Genomic DNA, 21,496 nt, shown 5'->3' with positions numbered 1-21,496 from the left:
AAATGTCTCAAATCAATTCGATATACCAATTTGATCGCAAAACAGCATGTGACGTCATTACGCACAGGTTTTTATTCGCTTTAAAGCCGTTTGATGGAAACACACTTTCACGAGCTTTATTCGCATGATTTTTTTTACCGAACTTCAGATAATTCGATTGACAAGTTGATGGAAACATAGCTTGTGTAACGTGTCATTTAGTGTTACAGTAGCTTGGGTCTATCTGTAATATTAAAAAAGACTTACATTTTTCACTTCAAAGTCACGTAAAGTCCAGTCCTCCAATGGAATCTCAGAAGTAGTCATCACTGTCAGATTGTTAAAATGTTTTATATCTGCTGGCCAGTATTCCTCACATTTTACCTGAGAGGGACACAACATTGTGGCAACATTTATTTAAGCTCATTAAGTTCAATACTTCAATTAGAAAAAAATCTGAAAGAGGATATGAACATTGAATATGTAGTGGTCAAGCGATTTAGGCTTTTAAAGATGATGCATGTATGATGAAGACATGTATCCTAATCTGAAAATAAAATTGACTGAAAAATGTAAATGAAGGCTCTGGCAGGTGAGATCACAGATAAAGTGAAGCATGAATGTATACTGTACCCGTCCCTGCTCGTTGCATTTGGTGAGCATGACAATAGTGCGCACATTTTTCTCCCAAATCAGCCTCCAAAAGTCATTGACAGTGCAGGGCAGTGGCCCTTGGGCTGCGATAAACTCCTTCTTTGATGTGTAACCCTGGAAATATCACACAGTTAGTATGAAAAATGTGTAAATAGCTCATGTGTGTTTTGTAGTTTTTCCTACCGGCATGTAGCTGGCATTGATGTAGTCATCAAATGAGTTGCCGAGCACAGAGAGCTTGACACGAGACGAATCATCTGTAGAGAAGACATGAACCATTATAAATATGTCCAGAACAGACGAGAGAGAGAGAGAGAGAGAGAGAGAGAGAGAGAGAGAGAGAGAGAGAGAGAGAGAGAGAGAGAGAGAGAGAGAGAGAGAGAGAGAGAGAGAGAGAGAGAGAGGAATTTGACCAGGACACCGGAGTTACACCTATACTCTTTACGAAAGGTGCATGGGATTTTTAAATGACCACAGAGAGTCAGGACTTGGGAGTAACGTCTCATCCAAAGGACAGGTGAAGATAAACACTCGTGAGTGGAGAAGCTCTTACATGGCAGAACATTGTTATAACGATTCTTGGCTTTGTTTTCAGGGGCCAGAGCAACAGTCTTCAGCTGATTTATCCCAACCGGCCTTAGATCCTACAACCACACACACATACATTTATTTAATAATACATTTATTTTCTGTATCCTTTGATTTGACTACATTCACATAAATAATTAAACATCTGTCATAAAGCTTTTGTTAAAGCAATGAAGAGGAACAAAACATGGTCAAAGCAAACCGATCAGACATCGCTACCAAAAATAATGGAAAATGGAAATCTAGTTGCAATACTTGCAATGCCAATCATTATTTATTATTAAAGGTTGTATCAGCGATTTCAGGCCCAAACATAAATGATCACATTCATCTAATCTTTCCTAAAGATCCGCTAGCTGCCCGGCCCATAAGCAGGCCGTCAAAAAAACGCGTCTCTGTAGGCAGCCTAGGCTCTGAGATCTGCACACAAAGACAGGGGGAGGGTGTTGTGAGGTTTTGCGCTCATGCACGGCTGCACGCGAAGTCGGAGTCACAAGCGCAAAACCTCACAACACCCTCCCCCTGTCGGTGATTGGTTGGAACACTATTTATTTTGGTTTTGAGTGGTTGGTGAAACCAATTGTTTTTGTGTGCAGATCTCAGAGCCTAGGCTGCCTACAGAGACGCGGTTTTTGACGGCCTGCTTATGGGGCGGGCAGCTAGCGGATCGTTAGGAAAGATTAGATGAATGTGATCATTTATGTTTGTGCCTTTTTTGGGCCTGAAATCACTGATACAACCTTTAATGTTGATCAGTTGCAAATCTACAAAGACACCAAAGATATAATCACCTCGAATTCTTCAACAAATCCACAGAAGGAATCGGCCCTTTGCTTCCTGTAGTAAGCCTCAAAATCCTCCACCTTTATTGGATCACTCCTGTGACACCATTAAATAACATGTGATAAAACGTGATTTAAACTACATAAAACACCACAGAACACTGCATTTAAACAGCATAATGCAGTATATTATGTGTAAATACAATAATATATGAACATAAATGTTACAGAAAAAATGGCTTATTTTCAATTGCTATTATGAGACACAATTTCACATTCTTTCCCCATCTCAAAAATCACAGACATGTAGTAAAAATATTCAGTCAAATCATGAATATATGCACAAAAATTTGAGTAAACAAACATGCATGATTACTTACACTTTGTTTCTGTAAGAAAACAAAACAAAAATTATTTTTTTGGATTGATATTTATAACTTTTTCTATTGTTTGTTTCCAGTATGTATTATGTTGTTTTGAGGAGACCAGTATACTGACCTTATAGAGTGGATAGGAACACTAACAGAATCATCTTTTCTTTGCTTCCTGAGATATTGAGAGCATAAATATGAGCATGAATATCTAGTTGCCACTGTCCATTAATACATAAAAACAGACTTGAGGAACACTGTAATCTAGCATTACTGTGGGGGCACATGCTAAGGTAATCTTAAAGGGATAGTTCGTCCAAAAATTAAAATTTTATCATCATTTATTCACGCTTAATTGTTCCAAACCTGTATGAATTTTTTCTTCAGCTGATCACACACACAAAAGATATTTTGAAGAATATGGGTAACCAAACAGTTGATGGATCCCATTGACTTCCATAGTATGGGGGGGGGGAAAATACTCTGTTTAGTTTAGGGCCCATCAACTGTTTAGTTGTTGACATTCTTCAAAATATCTTCTTTTGTGTTCAGCAGAAGAAAGAAATTCATACAGGTTTGGAACAACTTGAGGGTAAGTAAATAATGACAGATTTTGGGGTGAACTATTCCTTTAAATCCTTCAAAACTATCATATCAAACACAAACTCTAAATCAAACCATTAAAACACTCCAAACATCAAGAATCATGTATGAGATCTGTAAAATGTCTTACCGTCTACAAACCACAACCCCAATGATGATTACAACAAGAACAAAAGCTACACCGGCTCCTGCAGCTGCTCCTCCAATTACCACTGAAAGATGGAGAGTGACAAAACAATTCAGTCAAGTCAACAAAAATAAAACTGTATGGAATTGATCAAATTTTATATAATTTATATATACACTGTGACTCTAGAGTTGCAGATGGAAAGATTTTATGACTATCCAAAATATCACATATTTGTTACACATAGGCCAAGTCCACTCATTAGACAGGGTAAGTAACAAATCATTCGGGAGCACATTCATTGGCACAGTTCTTGTTACAAAGTAAATCAAATCAAATAAACTAAATTGAAAAAAAAAAAAGTGCTGTTATTCGTAACAATGCAAGATTTTTAAAATCGAAAAATATGTGACCACAAAAGTCTGGCAACCCCCGCTGTAATCTCATCTAAATTGTTTGTCCTTAATGCAATTTTCATGTGACATTAGGAGGAATGTGTTACTGTGAGAATGCAGGTGCAATGAAGTAAGTGCTTTATATATTGACAGAAAGTCTCCCAGTAGTTACCTGGGTTCTCTGGCAGAATGATGGGAATTAAGTCAGATATGGAGTAGTATGAATTAGACACATCCACTAAACCGTTAATTAACTCCAGATGTGTGAAAGTGATAACAGCGACACTGCAAGAAAGCCAAACACATGACAACATTATGCAGAAGACATAAACAACGTTATAATGGGTTTTAATTTATGCAGCACTGAAATTAATGCAAAGTATGGGAAGTGTATTGATTTACCTGTAACTGCCTTTGGCATTTAGTTCTCCATTTTTGTAACTATTCCACATAGTTTCATCTCCAATGATGATTTTTGGGTCCTGCACACTTCTAGACCTGTTGTTTAGACCTTCTAGACCTGCTGTTGTTTTGACAACAGCCAGGAATGTATTGCACCGCTTTGCTTTCCAGTCCTCATACGTGTTCAACAGGCATCGATCCAACTCAGTCTTGACCAAGCAGTCTGCAGGAGGCAAAACTCATATTTAGTGCACCAAAGACACAATGATTACAATCCAACTCTTCTTTTTTTAATATACTTTTATATTATTATTATTATATATTATATTATACATCTCTACACTTACTATTACTATTCTTTTTAGTATTAAGACACAAAAAATTCTCAAGTTTATTAGACATACCATCTGTGCAGGAGGAGACAAGCACACCATAATAGAACACAGAACCATTCGTGTCATTAAAGATGTCTTCATGAAGAATCAAAGTAAACTTGTTATATTGTAGCTCAGATACACTCACTGCTGTCACTTTAGGTACAACAGGTCCTACAAACACAGAAAAATATGAAATATGTGATTTGCACTCATATATAAAAACAAAATACGAAACAGATATAACTCTCCTTACTTGTGAAGCCGGTCATACAGGAGATCTCCTTCACTGTGCTATTCTTCCCACAGCCGAGTGTCCAGAGCTTGGCACTGTACCGTTTGTTGTACTTGAGACCAGTGAAGTTGTAGTTTCGATTGGTGGTTAGCTTGTTCTCTAACTCTTCAGAATCGGAAACCAGCTTGATTTCAAAGCCCAGGTTTCCACCGGGAGGACGGCTCCATGAGAGGGTGAGCATTGGTAAGGTTAAATTAGGACCCGTACAGGTCACATTGCCCACTGGTGCTGCATCTGTACACAGAAAAACACAACAAAGACAATGCTACTTTACCTTTTCTGACATTCAGAACAACGTCTAATGAACTTCACCAGACTAAAGAGTTTAAAAAATACTTAAAATAAGTAATCAAGAAAGAGGACATGTTTGTGCAAGCTAGAAAACTACACATACAGCACAAGATAACTCGATGCTGAATTTCATAGTCCAAGTTCCTGAGAACAGTGTGTATATATATATATATATATACTGTATATATATATATATGCTTGAGAGGCATTGATTCCTGAGAACAGTGTGTGTATATATATATATATATATATATATATATATATATATATATATATATACACACACTGTTCTCAGGAATCAATGCCTCTCAAGCATATATATATATATATATATATATATATATATATATATATATACAGATATATATATATATATAGATATATATATATATATATATATATACACATATATATATATACATATATATATACACAGAATATAACAGTTTATAGTGTTTGTACTAACCTGTGCATGCTTGCAGCCACACAGCTTCTCCTTCTGTGTTGTCGGAAGTTCTGCTCTGGACACTGATGTTATAGAGTGTTGAAGGCATCAGTCTGTCTATAGTCATGTTGTCTGAACTGGTTGTATAGTTCTTTTCCTTGTTACTATACACTCTCACAACATAATTCGGGACCCCTTCCACTCTTACCCAAACTACAGAGATGGCATTTGTTTTTGTGGAATTAACTTGTAGGTTTTGAACAGGATTAGGCTCTGAAAACAGATGCAGAGTAGGATGAGGACTTTAGAGGAGATCTCAAAGCACATTTTCATGTTAGTTTTATGTAAATGGGAACTCTGTCTAAAAGGCACAGTTCACCCGAAATTTTTACTGTCAATATTTACTCACCCTCACATTGTTTCAAGCCTGCTTGACTGTCTTTCTTATGTGAAAAATAGAAGGTGACTTTTTTCTGTTTTTTAAAAATATATTTTAATAAGTAATTTATTGCTGTGACAGCCAGTCTTCAGTGACACATGATCCTTTAGAAATCATTCTAATATTCTGATTTGTTGCTCAATAAACATTTATTATTTTCACAAATGTTGAAAACAGTTGTGCTGCTTTTCAAAAGAAGAGCATTTATTTGAAGTAGAAATCTTTAAGTCTTAAAATCTTTGTCTTTAATGTCACTTTTGTTCATTTAATGTGTCCTAATGTGAATGTGAATGTTGTTGAATTAATTTATTTAAAAACAAATCTTATTGATTCCAAAATGTTGTGTATATCTTGGAATGTTATTTAAATGTAACATGACATTTTTTATAATTTTCCATCCCACTAAGTGCTGAACTTACTGGTGGTTACATTGTAGATGACAGATTCACTGCTGAAATTCATTGGCCCTACAGTAGCCACAGAAATAATATAGGATGTTCCAGATTGCAAGCCATCCAAAAGGAAAGTGTAATTAGGAGTGAGATAATGGCCGTTGTAATAGCTGGACCAGTAGGTCAGGGTGTAGGTGAAGCTGCCAGCTGTCATGTCCTGAGCTTCAGCCCATTGAAACAACAAAGAATGATTGCTCTTTAACAAATCCTTAATCTCTCCCGGTCTGTTTGGATCTGCAACATACACAATCATAATCTACAAACACTGCAGTCCAATATGCTTATTTATAAAGGTCTTCCACATGAATTCCTGACTATGGTTTGGGGTTGAATACTCACAAGTTGCCATTTCTACTGGATACGATGTTTCCTGGAAGACTGCATTGACAGTCGTGAGTGTGACTTTGAATACAGTTGCTGCTTTTAGTTGAGTGAAGGTGTGATTGTGTTCAGTGCTATTGAGAACTGTAGAGTTGCTCCATTCATTACTGCTGATGTTCAGAATGTACTGGTCCAGGCCACCGACAGGATGATCCCACATCACCAAGATTGAGTGATTAGAGCCTTCATTATATAGTTTGGGAATCACTGTAGAGGGCTCTGTGGAGAGAAAGAGAGAGAATGAGGAAGTAAAGTGTCCCTTCAAGAGCAATAATTACCCAGATTGTCTGGATCAAAGGGAGTTTGTGTTTGATTCTCCTTGTTGGAGTGTGTGTGGGAGTACATACTTGTGAGGGCAGAGATGTTCTTTGGTTCTCCCAGAATGCCGCAGGCCAAACTATATAGACTGAACTGACACATGGTGCCAGGCTGCAAGTCTTGTACTGTGATATTTTCAGAGGAAGTAGACAAGTTCCTACTGTTTTCTGTGCAGTTGGACACTAATACTTGGTAGGAAAACCCAACGTGGTACTCCATAGGACGGGACCAGTTCAAGCTCATGGCAGAAACATTCAGAACATTGAATCCCACATTGGAAACCGGAAACGGCTCTGGAAAGCAAATAACAACTGACTGTCGCACAGATGTGATAGCATGATATGTGGCAAGAATGTACTCAGTACTGTGTTGTCATGCAGTGTAGTTACTTACTACTGCAGGCTGTTATAAACTGGGGATCAGACTTGGTGCCGCCTGCCGTCTGAGTGATAATGCTGATGTTGTATTGACTAGCCGACTGCAGTGACAGCAGCTGCACTGTGGTGTTACTCACAGTCTTCTGGACAAATGTGCCATTGGGGTGTGTGAAGGTGAGCAGGTAGGAGTAACCGGATTGCTGAACATCATACTGCTGCCAGCTCAGAGTTATACTGGTTTCACTGTATCCATTCACCCTCAAATGACTTACAGAAGTGGGATCTGAAAATCATTGAGAAAAAAAAACACACACACACACTTATCTTTCAGCAATGTACAGCTCAAAAATGGGCTGTTCAGGGTCAAGGGTCCTATTCTAACCATCAATGAAGTATACAATGACCACATATACATATACAGGGCTTGGCATTGACACATACCAACCCACCAAATGCAGGTGAATTTCAGCAGTGGCGTGTAATGAATGAAACGCTTCCAATACTCATTTTCCGCAGAATAGAATGATACCAGCTGCGCTTTCTCGCCTGCTCATCCTTCCGACAGCGAGTTGACACACAAACCCGCTTCCCCTCATGCACTCATTTCATTTGCTACTGATGAATATTGTTGGTGTTACAGGGCTTGAATTTTCGGCGTGGGATTGCGCATAATTTTTCTCATTCCCGAAGATGCTGTGCTCACACTCAAATTGCGTGCACATAAAGCTACCTCTCAGTACTAAATTGAGGGCTTTTTTGCAGCTTATTACGCTTAATCAGTCAAATACACACAAAATAACGTCAAAATGCCATTCTTGGTGAGTATTTACGTAAACACAGTCAGTTATGGTTTAAGTGAACAAACTGTTAAGAAAGAAAACACAAGTAACACTATAACGGATCTATGCGTCAGGTCTTAAATTGACAGCAAACTAATATAATATAATATAATATAATATAATATAATATAATATAATATAATATAATATAATATAATATAATATAATGCTGTGTGTTCACCAAAGCGTTTTTAGCCAGCTGAAAATGCTAGGCACTCTGCTGAAAACGCCTAAACGTTAGCTGTGGGCGGTTGAGTGCGTTTTGGCAGCAGAGAGGGTTTTTTTTCAGTTGAGACGCTTTGCTGTGATACGTATCCGCGGAAGTGTTATCTCATTTCACAGATAGTTCGTTTCTGTGTTGTTTCTATATAAAAATGTCGATACAATGTAAAGTATTTGCTCTAGCTCTTGTTTTAAATTATTTTGTTCCGTTATTCTGCTTGTTGTTGTCATTTTGTTGACGTTGAACAAGCAGAATGTGATGGTCGGTGTGGTATTTGTCCCGCGCCTCCTCCACTGTGTTGGACGTCTGGGTAAAAAGTGACAGTGATGAGAGCTGCATTTTACCCAAAGTTGAACATTCTTCAACTCTCGGCAACCGGTAAAAAAACTCAGAATGCTCAGCGCTTCAGCGTGAAAAAAGCAAGACATTCAGCGCCTCGTTACGCTCATGCCGTTTTAAAAACGTGGCCCCTCCCCTCCCATTGAAAAAATACACCAGCCACACTAAAAAACACGTCTATATTTGACAGTTTAATTTTCAAAAAATAAACAAATAATGATTGAATTGTAATTTTTGGGTGAACTAGATGTTAAACGCAATGGATAAGACACATGCCTTTGGTGTGAGAGACCCGGGTTCGAATCCACTGTGAGACACCAATGTGTCCCTGAGCAAGACACTTAACCCCTAGTTGCTCCAGAGGCGTGCGACCTCTGACATATATAGCAATTGTAAGTCGCTCTGGATAAAAGCGTCAGCTAAATGAATAAATGTAAATGTAAATGTAAATGCTTACTTGTATATGCAGTGAGATTCTGAGGAGAACTCAAATATCCCAGTGCACCAACAGTCCTCACAGTGATGCTGTACTGGACACCTGCACTAAGTCCTGTCAGAGAGCTGTAGTTTTGGCTGCAGTTCATCGAGTTCGTAATGAGTGTGCTGTTGCTGTACTGCAAGAAGTAGTAGTGTGACACTAAGCTCATGTTGAGCGGTCGAGCCCAGCTGATGTACAGAGAGTTTGTGCTCCGCTCTGTCCTTAACTCGCCAGGAGAAGTAGGCACTGAAATGACAACAAAACAGATGTGATATACACACAAGCCGAGAGCACCACCTACAGGTCATCACATCACATTATCATCCATGTCTGTTATAAAAGTTATGAAATCTGTTAATGCTTTTATAAATAGTTGCATTAATTGTAACAAAAATATATAATGAAGACTACCATACCCCCCCCCCCCCCCCAGCTGCTGTAAATGTAACCTTGAACTTTAAAACTTCAAACTATTAATAAACACATACAGCACTGTGAAAAAAAGATTTAGGAAACCTGTGAAAAGACTGCAGTGGTGTGAAAACTGTAATAACCTTTCTTGAAAAGGACATACTCAAGTGCTATTGTAATATGCCTGGTAATATGGCATATTACAATATGCCATATTAATATGTGTAGTATGTGTAATATGCCTGGTTAGAACAGACTAGTCAGCTCTTTGTTTCTGAAAGCAAATGTCTTACTTCCTTTTCACACAAAGTGCATGCAAATAGCAATACCATAGTGTGCAGTATGAGTTGAATGCAAGTAGTGCTTTAAGTGCTTGAACATGAGTAATTCAGTGTTTATTTCAGAATGTGTGAAGGGTCTTACAGGTGGCATTTAACACACTATCGCTGTCCTGCTTTATGGGTCCACTGATGCTTGTCACAATGACCAAGTAAGGAGTTCCAGGCAGCAGGTCTGAGAACACCACGGTAGTCTCATTCGTTCGGTTCTCGGTCTTTAAAACAGTTCCGTTTAGCAGGATTTTGACGTTGTAGAGACTCACAATACCAGCAGGCGGTCTCCAATCCACTCTCATACCCTGAGTACTTCCTACTGCAGAAATATTGGACGCTTTCCCAAGAACTGATAACACATAATAAGAGAGGAGGAGAAAGAGGGTTACTAATCAACATCACAGCGGTATAGACAGTGTCCTGTAAAAATGTGTGGAATAAACACATGCATCTAGTAGTTTTACTGCCATGTGGTGTGTAGTATAAGAGACGTGTTTGAGAAATGTGTGAATTGTAATACCTGTGAATGCAGAGATGGCTACAGGTTCAGAGATCATGCCGTTTACTACAGTTCGCACAGTAAAGGTGTAGTTGTTCCCGGGGATCAGGTCAGAGACATTTATGGTCTCATTGTTACTCTGTATCCATCGTTCCCCATTTACACTCACATTGTACAGATATAAAGATTGGCTGTTACTCTGATAAGACCAGGACAGGATCATCGCAGTGGTGCCGAAAGGAGAGGCAGTTAAATTAGTCACTGACAGTGGCTCTGAAAGAAAATGCACACAATTATATTTCTGCACTAGACATATTCATGTGTGTGAATTTGAGTAAGCAAAGACTAAAGACCTTAGAAGCCATACTGAATTTAACATGAATGAAAACAGTGCTCTGAGGGGTAGACGTACAGCCTTTACAATGACATGCAGTGCACTAAATAAAGGTCTTAGATCACATGGAATTGTCACAACTCACAACCTTTAAACTGTTTTCAGGGAGCTTTTGTCTCCTGAAAGTCTTTTGAAATGGTATTTTGTCAGCTAAACAGCCGACATGTTGTTAAACAACAGTACAATCCTTTGAACACACTGTATTTCTATCCCTCAGTCTTATTTTCATTCCTGTCAAAAAGGATAAAATATGGCGCTAGTCCATTTGGTAGGTGTCCAATGTTAACATTAACGCATAATGCAAAATGCCCATTAGTTGTCTGAAAACCTCATTAGGACAGACAACATCATTACACAAGAGTATATTACATATCTACAGTTTAGAGAGCGATGTGTAGTATTTAGACTCACTGGTATTACACTGGATGAACTGTGAGGGTCCAGATATGCTGGCAGCCATTATGAGTGTTCTGATGCTGCAATTATACTGAGTCCCAGGCTGCAACTGAGTAATCTGATAATTGTTGGAGGTGGTATTGAGAGTCTGATCGGGTGAAGAGATGCTAATACTATAGGAGAACAAGCTGAAGTTTCCATTAGGGGGAAGCCACGTCAGATTGACTGAATTGGTGCTGACAGCGGAAACCACCAGGTTTTGCACTGTATTAGGAACTGTGGAAACACAAACACACTTATACAACCATACACATATTAAATATACTGTAAACCTAATTGTGGTGTTCATTTTTAGTTTACACTATCAACAGCTAAAGTTAAATGCAGTGTGCTGTACAGTACCTGTATATGCGATGAGATTTACACAAGAGCTCTTGAGATCTTTTACCCCTATGGTGGCAGCAGTGATGTCATACTGACTGCCCGGTAATAAATTTGTGAGCGTTGTGTTTAAAGAGGTGATTTGAATCGAAGTCAGGTTGACCCCTGAAGAAATGGATCTATACGACACTTCATAGGACACAGTCAATCCATCCATTGATAAGGGTTTCGACCACAGCAAAGAAATTGATACATTAGTCTGACCGCTCACGCTGAGAGCTTCTGGCGGGTTAGGCTCTGAGGGGAAAATATCACACACACACACACACATTATAAACGGACCTGCAGATGTAATAAATGCATTAAGGTTTTGTTTGATGTTCTGGTGACTAGATGGAGAGTGTGTGAAGCGTTTCTGACTCACTAGTGGCAGCCAGCAATATGTTAGAGCTGTTCTTCAGGACTCCACTGACGGAGGTGACAGTGAGGTTGTAAACACGTCCTGCTGTGAGGTTACCGATTACTGAAGAGTTGGTGAAGACAGTGATGGTCTTCAGCTCAGCACCGGACACACTCACCTCATACGAGTCCACATGACCGAGAGGAGCTGCCCAAACCACGGTCAAACTGCTGTTACTGGAATTCAGCACAGTGATATTCTCTACTTGTGCTGGACCTGAACACGGGTAAACAGACCTTCATTAACATACATACACTACCGTTCAAAAGTTTGGGGTCAGTTTAAGAAGAAATTTATATATTTATTCAGGAACAATGCATTAAATTGATCAAAAGTATCAGTTAAGACATTTATAATGTTACAAAAGATTTATTTTTCAAATAAATGCTATTTTTTTTTTTTTTTTTTTACTTTATATTCATCAAGGATTCCTGAAAAAAATCAAAATAAAAAAATCATGGTTTCCACAAAAATATTAAACAGCACAACTGTTTTCAACATAAATAATAATAATAAAACTACTACTATCTCTTGACCACAAAACCAGCATATTAGAATGTTTTCTGAAGGACCATGTGACACTGGTGACAGTTTATTCAAATACAAAAAAAGGGATTTCAAATATTAATAATATTTCACAATATTACCATTTTACTCTATTTTTGATCAAATGAATGCAGCCTGGAAGAACATAAGAGACTTCTTTCAAAAACATTACAACAAGTTTACCGACCCCAAACTTGTGAATGGTAATGTAGCAGTACATTTCACAGCCATTGGCATCTACACACAAACCTTGGATCGATTTACTCCACAATACAATAGAGACACCTTTAAACCCCCTATTCTCTTCTGCTTACAGCACTTACTTGTGTTTTGAGATATCTCAACAGCCCACCCCATAGTGCTGTTATCAGAGGCCACCGAGGTGACTTTGAAGGTGTATTTGGTGCCAGGTGCAAGATGTAAGATTTGCATGGAGGTTTGGTTAGTAGTAAGCAGGTTTGAATGCCAAGCTACTCTAAAATACGGGTTAATGCCATTTAGAAGTATCCAACTCAGGTTCACTGAGCTCACAGTGATGGAGTACACAGACACGTTACTAACAGGGTCGGGGCCTGTAAGTGCAAGAGAGCGGATGTGGACCTGTGTGAGTGCAAGAAAGTCAACAAGGACACCCAAAAATGAAAATTCTGTCATAATTTACTCTCATGATAAAACAGATGTTTGGCAGACCATTCACCCTGCTTTTTACCATACAATGAAAGTGGTTGTGACCAAAGGCTTTTGAGCTTCAAAAAGAAAAAAAGCTTTTAAATTTAATTTGTGCATTTAATTTCAGGGACGTCACATGCAAGAACCAATACATTTCGGCATCAGTTATGTCATAACCATCTTCATGCACAATATTTGTAAATGTTTATGCACAAATAAGATGTGAGAGCTGCATCAAAGTTTCCATTGAGTCCTCCTCACACAAAGCTATAATACATATTAGAAGACTTGGAACACAGAGCCCTGAGTAATATGGCACAGGTGAAAAAGACGTACTGTTAAATGTATTAAACATGCATTATAGTAAATTTGTATTGTATTAAAAACATACTCAAGTACATTTTTAATACATTTAATAGTACTCTTTCTCACCTGGGGTGCTTTTATGTCCTTTCTAGAACTTGAAAGACTGGTCTTATGAGTCATATAAAGGAAAGTCATTTGAGTTTGGAACAATGTGAAGATGAGTACATGATGACAGAATTTCCTTTAATCATTCATGTTTTACTCGTATTAAACAAAGCTGCTGCTGTATACAAATATTAGCGTTATATCATACAGTTGTCTAAAAATGTATTTTCATTTTATGTTATTGATGCATTTGCGATTGTGATTGGGTGAGACTTACGCAGAGTAAAAGTTCGATTGGTCAATGATAACTGGCCCGTCTCGTTCAGATATATTGTGCTGGAGTTGAGTTGCGTGATGGAGGCATCTGTTATGCAAGTAGAGAAATATTGAGAGTGTGAGTGAATGAAAGAATGAGACAAAGTGCATGAAAGAGTGATATGGTGAATGTAAACGAGAGTGAAAAAGGCAGAGATATCGTTTTCTTAATAATTCTCCTTTCTGAACAACCGTGACCTTATTGCTCAAAACCACTCAAACCACTAAAAACATTTACACCTTATCAATTGTTATTTAGAAGTAGTAAAGACTTACTGGTGGAGAAGTTTCCACAGCACACTTCTGAGCAGTTGATTTTAAAGAAATATGTGTTTCCAGGCTGCAGTCCAGTCACTATGATGCTATTTGGAGTGTTTGTAATGTTGGTGTTCTGCACACTACAAAGGGAGCCGTATCCTACAAACATAGTGATTTCTGACGTTGTGGGGTTTATCTTGTATTGGCACAGTGAACCTAAATGAAGACACAAAACCAGTGTACAGTCGGTAAATGTCCCACATTATTTGATGCTGCAAATCAGATTGAGTGGTTTAAGCTTAAAACTATTGGTCTCATTTATCTAGTCTGTAAAATGATAGCAAAAGAGCTCCTTATAAGAAAAGGACTTTACACAACATTATATCTTGGAAATATTAAACACAGAGAGTTGAGAAAAGATGTATATCTTGTTAATATATCAAGTGCAGCTGGTAAGAAGAGAATTACAAGGCACTGGTATAAGCAGGACATCCCCTTACTTGGTAGTATGGATAGAAATTGTTATCCCCCCCCACACACACACCCCACTACTGTTAAAGTAAAAAGTAAAAAAAAAAGAAAAAAAAAAGAAAGGGACTTTAGAGATGATTATACTTACAGTCAGAGTAAACATGAGGGATCTGGGAAAGAAAACAACATTGTCACTTATCAGCTGTATTAATTTTCTATTTTGTTTGCTTAACAGGCTTAAAGTTTCAACCTACAAAAGCACAACTTTACTGAATAAGTGCATTGTGCAATATCTATTTCAGATATAGATCTATTAGGGATGTCCAATAACTTGATTTTTGATCATGAACGATTAAAATGTCTCTGCTTTTGAAGAAATATTGTTGTATCGTGCTACAGCGCACATTCTATCAGTTCTGGTGCCTCCGTCCCAACCAAGTGTGCCGCACACGTCCTGAAAAGTGAAGCCAAACCGTTTCGATCGCCCCCAGGTGTCTGGTCCCAGTATAGGTCATAAACCCCGCCCTCTCCATGTAATCTTATGGGACGTGAGGCAAACAAATTCAAAATACTACTTCAAATAATAATAAAAAAAAACATTATTTCTGTCACTTTATGTAGTTTTTATCACATTGATAAAAGTTCAAATGTTAACTTTGTAAAATTGTAAATGTAAAATTCCTTTTTTTTATATAAATTTGGTTTTAGTTAGTTATTTGATGCTATAAAAACGGGAGTGTGACGTCATGATTGACAGCTGAAATTGACAGCTTCTCTGAGAAGTAGTCACTGAGGCAGTAGCACCTCACTGCAGTACACGAGATCCAGGAGGCGGAGTTGGATCCAGATCTAAGGGGTGGAGATTGGTAGGTTTAGGGGTGGGTTTAGGGATCAGGGGGTGGAGATGGGTAGATTTCACTTTTTTCGGGAGGAGATTGGAGCTTTAAATTTAATTTCTGCATTTCCATAATCAAAAGACAAAGAGAAAAATCACTTACTGCTCTTCACTGAATAACTTCAGTACCTTTATTAAGAATCAGTGTATGCACTACAGTGATGTCTAGTGTTTTATTTTTACATTTGTTGATTACATTTTTTACTTGAATTCTACTGTTAAATACACATACACATTTTAAATATTTATGCATTTATCATTGTAATATTTTGGAAAAAAAAATTTACATTTACAATGTACCAACTTATAATGTATTATAAACATGTCAACTATTATTAAGCATTGCAATAAGCATACTTAAAATTAATGTTGTTCACTTCTACTTGTTTGTAGGCTACTTGTAAAAGGCTACGTAAAAGGCTGTTGTCCATTACATGATATGTTTGTACTACTGAAATTCCCACAAGGATTTCAACATCATATTATTTGAAATGCATCATAGATACATTTTCCAAAGATGTTTATAAAAGTTTGTACTTGTTTAAATTCAAACAATACGCATAACACACGTGACTAGTCTTGATTGGTTCCAGAGCCGTTGAACGGTTGTGATTGGTTTTTATGATAATGACTATTATGATTTATGACTATTTAAAGGTGGGGTATGTGATTCTCTTTTTTGTCCATTTTTTCAAAATCACTTGAAATCCTATTCCTAACCCACTTACAGCCACTGAGTTAGAAGCACTGAAATGAAAATTAAGCAATTTAATCATCTGTGGAACGGGCAGGACTCGAAAAACTCCAGCCAATCATTTCCAAGACCACCTAGAATCATTGGACAGTAAGTTCGTCAATCAAACGGTCGTACCATCCCACCTCCCCCCATTCCCCTCCATGTTCTTCGAATGGGTGGAGTCAGGGCCAGCGTTGGAGGAAAGAAGGTAGGACCATTTGAGTTGTGTATTTTCAAAATCTGCCGGCCGTTTTGCAAATCCCATACCCTACTTTTAATAGAAAACGTAGTGTTGCTGTTAGCATAAATAAATAGCTCACTGTTTAGTTTAGTTTTTTCCTAGGTGGATAGTCGATACTATCACGATACTTGGGTGCCGATATGATATGTATTGCGATTTATTTATTTATTTTTTAAGAATTGCGATTCTACAAGTATTGCGATTCGATATTGCGTTGTTGTTTTTTTACACTAAACCATGGGGAAAAGTTAAAACATAACGTTACACTTATACAGACTGCACATGATGTATAAGATGAGTCATATTTACAAAAACAATTCATCACATCTTTCTTGAGTTTTATTTCAGAAGCATCATACAGTACTACATTCTCTTTAATAAATTATTCAATAACAAATAACAATTTTAAGTCACTTGTCAATGTGTATCGATGTATGCGATAATGTAATCGTATACAAACAATGTAATCGATAAATGCGTTATTTTAAGAGCCAAGATTCTATCAAAAGCTGATTTACTCTTTTTATCGCTACGACATCAGTATTTATATTCGAACTTTAAACTTTTATCTCAGTACTTCCATATTTGTATTTAATTGATATAATTTGAACTATTGTATTACAGAAATAATGATACTATGAGGTTGAAAAGACTGTGAAGCTGTTTCATGACAACTCTCTCTGGGTCAGCGCCAACGCAGATTTGAATGTTGCAATATGATTTTGTCAAAGGTTTAATAGACAGACGAAATGGAAGAAGATCGCGTAGGTGTTTGAATCGAGATCACAGTCATTTAAAAGATTAATCGTGCAGCTCTACTGTCTTATCTCTCTCTCAGCATATGAGAAGTAGTATAATTTCAGTATGCTAGCTGGAGCCATTTACCTCCAGTCTTTGTGCTAAGCTAGGCTAGCGGTGGGTGCGTCAGACAGAGTTACGGCACGCACGGAGATGAAAATGGTATGTATGGACTTATCTAACTCTGGGGGATACGGCGAATAAGCTAAAGTCCCAAAAAGTCGGCGTGTTCCTTTAACACTCACAGATAATGACACATTTCATCTACTGTTGAAACAAGTGACTAACTTCTGTCAACCTCATCTATAAGCAAGCAAGGACAAAAATAAAGCTATTTAATTTGAATTAATATCGATTCTGTAAGAAAAAGATTGCGACAGCTAGGTGAATAGATTCTTTTCATCCAGCCCTACACTGTTAGACTTTTCTGTAATTTCTACAGTTATTTACTTTAAATCCCCCAGTATTATACTGCTATTTCTCTTTACAGTAAATAACTGTGATTCCCATTGCATCATGGGAATTTCCTGTGACGTCTAACACCACATACAGTGACTTACTGTATTTTTAAAATTTGCTGTATACTACTGTATTTGTCTAACACCACATACAGAGACTTACTGTATTTTTTTAAAATTTGCTGTATACTACTGTATTTGACGTAACGGTCTCTCTGGCTGGCACCATTCCATCGTGCTTTTTATTTCCTAATTTTTGCCTTACACTGCGTGTCTACAACGCTATAACAGTCAGAGGCAGGGCCGGTTCTAGACATTAGGAGGCCCTAGGCAAAATTCATGTTGAGGCTGTCTATATTGGACACATTGAAGCGACCGGACCGGACCATTAATGCAAAATGCGAACCTGTTTGTCCCTTGTCAGAAATAGCGCGAGCGCTTGGACTCGGAGTACTGTACGTCAGAAATATAACGGCGCATCATTTGTCTTGTCGTGTCGTGTCGTGCCGGAGCATCCAGTGTAATATCACTGGGTTCTGACTGTCTTTTGTTGGACCGCGCCGTTCGAGTCTGGCCCGGGGAAGAGACGGAATTCACTTCACCGAGAGAGAGACCAGCAAGCAAGGTAAAAAACATTCTGTGTGTGTTGACAGGAATGTGCCCAGTTTAACCTGTTATAGCCTACATGGCGGTAACGAACTTTACCACGGTAAACTGCGCTAACGTTTCATTTGACAGACTTTGTTGTCGAGTTAAAATACGCCAACGAGCAACGCTTAACGTTAGTTTACATTAACAATAAATTAACTAATGTGAAATTCTGTTTTGGTTGTAGATAATGTTGGCCTACTGATGAGAAAATAACATTGTATGTACGTTTTATTTGGCTAGCTGCCACCTTTCTAGGTTTAGTATTAGTTTGCAAACTATAACATAGGCTATTATAGTTTTTTTTTATGGAATTTAATATTTACTTCCATTTTTGTATGTGTTTAAACTAAAGGCAACTGCAACAAAGCGCCAATTCGCGCCAGTGACTAGCAAGATTCCGGAGGTAAGTTAACGTTAGGCCATTTGTGATATATTTTGAAATAAGTTTGCTGAAATGATTAGCAATATGTGATAAGTGCTTTGGAGCCACTGGTGCAGACTAGGTAGCATACAATGTCTTATAAAATCTCTATAAAATTGGCTAACTTTATATCAAATAAGTGATATTTGTATCATGTCTAACTTTATATTTATTACACAGCAAATTAACCAATCAGAAGATGGACCATTGTCTTTGTTCAGTCTCACCAGATTAAATGTATCCAGGTTAGCACTGCAGTAAAACTCTCACTAATTCATCCATACCAAATCTAGAATTCTAAACAACTTAAGTTTATATTTTTTGCATTATTTTGATATTTTATTAGGCAGAAGACTCTCTACCATTGCAGTCCCACCTGACCAGGAAGGTCCTAATATCAGTGCACAGGTGGGTTAACTACTGTAGGAAGGAGAACGATCATCACACAGTGAGTTCTTGCATGTGTCTTACTGTGTATTTGTCTCAAACAGGAACTCCTTCACTGCAGACGAGCTGAAATGGGCTAAAACATCGATTTCAGTCACAGTCATAGTCATAGAGAGCTATGGATCTCAGAATTTTTGGACAGAATTTAGGATTTGTAAGTATTAAAATTTAATCTGGAATAATTTAATTTAGTTCAGTTGAAATGTTTGAATATGCTATTTACATATGCTAAAAAGCTGTTTACAAATATATATTCTTTAGTTATTGTAAAAATAATAATAAAAATGTAAAAAAAGGAGGTTAAAAATATTTTGACACTAATATTCTCTCTCTCTCTCTCTCTCTCTCTCTCTCTCTCTCTCTCATATATAGTGTTGGAACCGGGATCTCCTCTGAAGGACTGAGTACATTAGTGTTTGTGGACACGCATGCAGACCAGGGAACATTCTGATGTTGTCAGTCAAGTTCTGAACAGGAACCAATCTTTGGAGAAGTTCATTTATTCGCAAAGGTGGACAAAAACATTGTGTTGACTTTTTAAAGATTATTCTGATGATGATCTTTACTCGTAGAAGTAGAAGTAGACTGAGGGGTAGACAGTCAGACATTGATTATAATGAGAAATGTTTCTTGAGCATCAAAGAGACTCCTTTCAAAAACATTAAGACACTTAAATACTTATTTTGGCCACCAGTGTACATGAATCCAACACATTTTTGTAAATTAGTGAAATTATTTTTAAGGTGGGGTTATGTGTCATGTATTGTGAAAAGAACTGTGTTTTGTCCTGTGTTGGATATTTCCTTTTTGACTGCTTAGAAATGTATTTATATTCTGCAGTTTTATGAATGTAATGGTTGATATTTAATTATAATACTTGTATAAGCTAAACAACCAATGACTCTACATTCATTTAGTCAAATGCTAACGTTTTGTTTATGATTTTATGTATGATTTTAACAATGTGTGCAGTGAAGGGACAGCACATAATGTGTTAATTTAACACATTTACACATCTTTGTGCTAACCTTTCTGACATATTTACTTTGTTAAAATCATTAACACAATGAATTTAAATGTTAAATGTTAAAATTAACACAAAAACGTTGTCCCTAAACTCACCCATTAATGTGTAAACGTTTCACACATATTTCCAGCATTGGCAGACTGTTTATTTTGTGATATATATGAGATTTTTTAAATAAAAAAATTGTATTTTGTAATAACTTTGTCTAATTGGTTTGTATGTTAGTAGTATTTATGTAAGATAAAAATAAAATGAATTATATATCAAAATTATGAAATCTAATTTAGTACAAAGAAAAAAATAATTACAGTAGTGTACTGATTAGCTTCGTTTTTACAGTAATGCACTGTATTATGGTAATGTAATGAAATACGGTAATGTACTGTAAATCCTAATTACAGTAACTTACTGGCAACAGTGTTGCCAGTAAGTTACTGTAAAAAACCCTTGAAAAGTCTAACAGTGTACTTCTGAGTCTGTGAAGGGTTTTGATTATTATGTTCTTAAAAAGAAAACAAATCTTTCATCATAATTTGCCTGCCTTATATGTGTGTGTGTATATTATATTATATTATATTATATATATATATATATATATATATATATATATATATATATATATATATATATTATATATGGTATTTGTGTAGGATCTGATCTCACCATCATCGAGTCCATCTGTGGTTACATGAAGAAACAGAAAAAACTGAAACAGATCCTGTGATAAAGCAGTCTTCAAATACTAGTGTCTGAACCACAAGCCCTCAGTTGCAGTCACTAAATCATTTGAGTCATACTCAAAGAAGTGACCATCCACTTGAAGATGTGACATTCAAACTCTCTCTTTGGTTCAGCCATTGATTTCTTTGGTTCAGCCATTTGTAGGCCTAAGTTTGTAAATAATGCATTATTCACTTCTGCACATTGTTTTTCTGTAACTTTTTTTTCAGAAAATTGCATTGTGATGCTTATTTATTTAGAGATGTAATATTCATAGTGTACTTTTCAGTAATACAGGTATAACTGAAATGTTCAACAAATGTAAAAAAAAAAAATATATATATAGCTCTGCCATAGCATTTAACTGATCATTGTTATAATGCATTTTGTTCAAGAGATTAGATATG

The 21,496-nt window shown here is 36.9% G+C and overlaps 1 protein-coding gene and 1 long non-coding RNA gene across 5 annotated transcripts in view; one reads left to right on the top strand and one right to left on the bottom strand.

The window, feature by feature from the left end:
* The window catches only part of ptprja (protein tyrosine phosphatase receptor type Ja), a 33,895-nt gene that overhangs the window by 3,905 nt on the left and 8,494 nt on the right, over positions 1 to 21,496 (bottom strand). Inside the window, exons 2-27 of one of the 4 annotated variants that reach the window (XM_082162111.1) lie at positions 14,844 to 14,865; positions 14,243 to 14,440; positions 13,929 to 14,015; positions 12,895 to 13,143; positions 11,990 to 12,241; positions 11,587 to 11,862; positions 11,200 to 11,460; positions 10,416 to 10,667; positions 9,987 to 10,244; positions 9,132 to 9,398; positions 7,290 to 7,556; positions 6,926 to 7,189; positions 6,537 to 6,797; positions 6,165 to 6,431; positions 5,328 to 5,579; positions 4,532 to 4,804; positions 4,306 to 4,449; positions 3,902 to 4,124; positions 3,672 to 3,784; positions 3,108 to 3,189; positions 2,490 to 2,549; positions 2,013 to 2,097; positions 1,187 to 1,277; positions 817 to 890; positions 613 to 747; positions 247 to 363 (exon numbers count right to left, since the gene is read on the bottom strand). In XM_082162111.1, coding sequence (XP_082018237.1) covers positions 247 to 363; positions 613 to 747; positions 817 to 890; positions 1,187 to 1,277; positions 2,013 to 2,097; positions 2,490 to 2,549; positions 3,108 to 3,189; positions 3,672 to 3,784; positions 3,902 to 4,124; positions 4,306 to 4,449; positions 4,532 to 4,804; positions 5,328 to 5,579; positions 6,165 to 6,431; positions 6,537 to 6,797; positions 6,926 to 7,189; positions 7,290 to 7,556; positions 9,132 to 9,398; positions 9,987 to 10,244; positions 10,416 to 10,667; positions 11,200 to 11,460; positions 11,587 to 11,862; positions 11,990 to 12,241; positions 12,895 to 13,143; positions 13,929 to 14,015; positions 14,243 to 14,440; positions 14,844 to 14,865 — 4,830 coding nt within the window. Of the gene's footprint in view, positions 1 to 246; positions 364 to 612; positions 748 to 816; positions 891 to 1,186; positions 1,278 to 2,012; positions 2,101 to 2,383; positions 2,550 to 3,107; positions 3,190 to 3,671; positions 3,785 to 3,901; positions 4,125 to 4,305; positions 4,450 to 4,531; positions 4,805 to 5,327; positions 5,580 to 6,164; positions 6,432 to 6,536; positions 6,798 to 6,925; positions 7,190 to 7,289; positions 7,557 to 9,131; positions 9,399 to 9,986; positions 10,245 to 10,415; positions 10,668 to 11,199; positions 11,461 to 11,586; positions 11,863 to 11,989; positions 12,242 to 12,894; positions 13,144 to 13,928; positions 14,016 to 14,242; positions 14,441 to 14,843; positions 14,866 to 21,496 lie in introns of those variants that run through there. The other 3 variants (XM_082162112.1, XM_082162113.1, XR_014203788.1) reach the window with 3 other exon arrangements.
* LOC309493122 lies at positions 18,513 to 19,446 on the top strand. The gene is made up of 5 exons (XR_014203803.1): positions 18,513 to 18,695; positions 18,827 to 18,877; positions 19,076 to 19,140; positions 19,242 to 19,303; positions 19,387 to 19,446. It is a non-coding gene; the product is annotated as an uncharacterized lncRNA (long non-coding RNA).

The sequence above is a fragment of the Leuciscus leuciscus genome (assembly GCF_965113295.1).
Source record: "Leuciscus leuciscus genome assembly, chromosome: 2".
Lineage (NCBI taxonomy): Eukaryota > Metazoa > Chordata > Actinopteri > Cypriniformes > Leuciscidae > Leuciscus > Leuciscus leuciscus.
The sequence above is the reverse complement of the archived record's forward strand: the minus strand, read 5'-3'. Positions and strand labels throughout refer to the sequence as shown.